Source organism: Echinops telfairi, unplaced genomic scaffold (genome assembly GCF_000313985.2).
Source record: "Echinops telfairi isolate 266 unplaced genomic scaffold, ASM31398v2 ScPeMD7_9;HRSCAF=40, whole genome shotgun sequence".
Taxonomy (NCBI): Eukaryota; Metazoa; Chordata; class Mammalia; order Afrosoricida; family Tenrecidae; genus Echinops; species Echinops telfairi.
Genome location: NW_022103906.1, coordinates 29,710,667 through 29,713,728, shown reverse-complemented (window position 1 = coordinate 29,713,728; position 3,062 = coordinate 29,710,667). Strand labels below are relative to the sequence as shown.

At 46.1% G+C, this 3,062-nt stretch overlaps 1 protein-coding gene across 1 annotated transcript in view; it reads left to right on the top strand.

Annotated features, from left to right (window-relative positions):
- IKBKB (inhibitor of nuclear factor kappa B kinase subunit beta) overlaps nucleotides 1-3,062 on the top strand; it is a 61,700-nt gene that overhangs the window by 38,496 nt on the left and 20,142 nt on the right. Inside the window, exon 9 of the mRNA XM_045286854.1 lies at nucleotides 2,591-2,698. Coding sequence (XP_045142789.1) covers nucleotides 2,591-2,698 — 108 coding nt within the window. The remainder of the gene's footprint in view (nucleotides 1-2,590; nucleotides 2,699-3,062) is intronic.

The window sequence follows — 3,062 nt, the reverse complement described above, 5'->3', positions numbered from 1 at the left end:
ATTCGATAACAACAAAATCAATTGTATTAATTAACCAACAAAAACACTTTTTGCTCATTGTCATTAGGTTTTTCTACATGTGTTGAATGGCTGTATCCCAGCAATAGAGATCTTTCAAGCTATTTTTATCACATCATAAGCTGTGATTACAAATTAATTGAGCTAATGACTCAACAGCCCAGACTTTTGTAGTTTATTAGACATCTCCCCACTGTTGGACATACAGGTGATTTACCCTTTTTTCACTTGTTAAAACAACACGGAAAAGACCATCTTTGTACGGAAATCCTTGTACATCCACCGTTAATTTCCGTAGGATCAATGCCTAGCTGAGGCGTTAGCAGATCACGAGGTGTATGCATTCGAAAGGCTGGTAAGGCGTGCGAACACTCGCTCACCAGAAAGGCTGGATCAGGATACACCCTTCCCAGCACTGCCAACATTGGCTGTGACACTTCTAAACGCCTTTCTGGAAGCAGTGAGAGCAATCGCTTTTTCAGAAGGCAAATATTTACGTTGTGAGAGTATTTGTTTAGCAGAATGAGGTGTAGCCTTTGAAATTAATCTTGGAAGAGTAGTTTTGTGTAATGGGAGGACCAGTCCAATCAACATTTACATGCCAGGCATCGCCCAGGGGACTATGAAGGAGGCCAGGGCCCTGCCCTCCAGGGGGCCCTCCTGTGGCTGACTTCAAACCAGGCAATGCTCGCTGAGCTACAGCAATGCCAGCACAAAGCCAAACCCCAGGCTGTGGAGTGGACTCTGACTCACTCGTGATTAACAAAGGATTCTGTGCTGACCTGGCAGCTATTTAGGTCTGGACTGTTGAGGGATTAGCCCATGAACTTGTAATCAAATCTTGAAATGTACCCATCCGAGGCAGAGAGAGAGAGAGCTTGAAACGATTTTAACTGCTTTTAAGTACCCAGGGGTTTTTCTTTTTTGTCTTTTTCAGTTCAAATGTTGAGCTTTTCCTATATTTATGACAAGGCAAGGTAAAATGCATTGAACTGGAAAAACCAGTTCTGTTTAAAAAATACATAGATCCCTAACAGCGTTCATCTTCTCAGCCAGCTCAGCTTCCTAGAACTTCCCTCACTTTCCTCGCGGCTGCTGGAAGGTCGCTTTCCAGTGAGCTCCGAGGAAGCGAGGAAGCGGAGTGAGGAATGGCTTTATGGACTAGTTTGCCTGTCCTATCAGCTTTTTACTGCTACAGTGAAGTGGCTCTCACCCTTCCTCATGCCACGACCCTTTAATACAATTCCTCATGTTGTAGTGACCGCCCCCCCAACCATGACATTATTTTTGTTGTTCCTTCATCAGTGTCCTTTTGCTGCTGCTATGAATCGAGTGACCCCTGTGAAAGGGTCGTTCAGCCCCCAAAGGGGGTGTGACCCACACGTTGAGAACCACCGCTGTAGGCGACTTTGTCCCTTTACCTTCCTCATCACAGACGGCTGGTAGAAGTAATTTCAGGACAAGTGTAATTTGGGCTGTATAATTCTATCAGAAAGGAATGTGGAGATTCATTTTAGGACTAGCCTAAGTGATACGCATTTTATTTAACATGCCCTTGTGTTTATTTATTTGTTTTAATAACTTGCCATTGACAAACTACGTTTCTCTATTAGAGGATCATCCAACTTTTGTATCACTGTCTTTGGACGTTCACAGTTACGGCGAGAGCCTCGGCCCCCAGCCACCCACCAGCTTGGCTAGATTTCCCGTGTGCACCAGATCACCCATGGCGGCCCTGGCCAGTAGAAGCACTTGAGGCTAAAGCATTTTTTACCTGAATCCCCTCAGTGTCTTTAGGAAGGATGTGTTGGGACATTTAGACACAGAGGAGATATCCCCAGACTGCTGAGTGGCCTCTCGTTCTGTCGGCCACTGGTTTGTGACCGACCTGCTCTTCATTTCCTTATCACTAAAATAACAACAACAAACAACCCCCCTGCTCTTGCATTGATTCCGACTCTTAGGGACCTGGTCGGACTGAGTAGAACTGCCCCCTAAGGCTTCGGAGACTGTACTTTGACAGACACAGACTCCCTCGTCTCTCTCACACGAAGTGGCTGCTGGGCTTTGAGCCTAGAGGCAGGCACCACATACGTGCACATGCCTGTGTTTGGCTGTTTAGGGTGAGCGTGACCTGTGTCACTAATCCTGGCTTGGACTCCCTCATTTTATCCTCTATATGGAGGTGAGCACCCTGTATTAGATAAGATGGAAGACAGAAAAAAACGGTAAGGAAAGGCCAAGGATGAGATAAGGAGTCCCCAGTGAGTACCTACCATCTGTCGGACTGTGGGCACGGGGTGGTTACTGATGGTGCCAAAGACCGGTCTTCAAACTATGATTCAGGCAGTATGGATCGTTCGGAAAGTCTCACAGAAACAGTCCAACGAGGATACAAATGACCTCCTCCGTAGTTTAAAAGGGGAAACGCTGACCTGGGAGAGAAGGCCCTGTACAGTTGTCCAGTGGCATGTTACAGATGTAAACTGCCTTTCCCCCACTAAGTGGTTTCAGGCTGATAACTAGTATTCCCAAGCGCAGCAAGAGAGCCGTCCTGCTGTCCTGTCTGCAGGCACTCGAAGGTCCGGCAGAAGAGCGAGATGGACATTGTCGTCAGTGAGGACTTGAGCGGAACGGTGAAGTTTTCCAGCTCCTTGCCCTACCCCAATAATCTCAACAGGTAAGGGGCATGACTCTTACTTACAGGTTTTCCTTCCGGCCTTCCACCCTCTATTTTCTTCTCCACACCTATCCCTTCAGCACCCATACCTTCATGAAGGCAAGAATTAAGGAGGGCCACGTACATCATCAGAACTAATTGCTCTTGACGTCAACAGAAGAGCCATATTTAATAATTCACTACGCTGTAACAGCGCCATTAGATTTCTTAACTGCTGCTTCTGTGAGCATTGATTGTGGAGCCCAGCCAAGTGTTTTATATAGGGTTTAGCTTTTCTTTTGGGGAGTAAGAAATTATACCTTATTTCTCTTTATACTCTATATCCAGCCCTCTTTGTAGTTTGATTGAATGACATTCTAGCCTA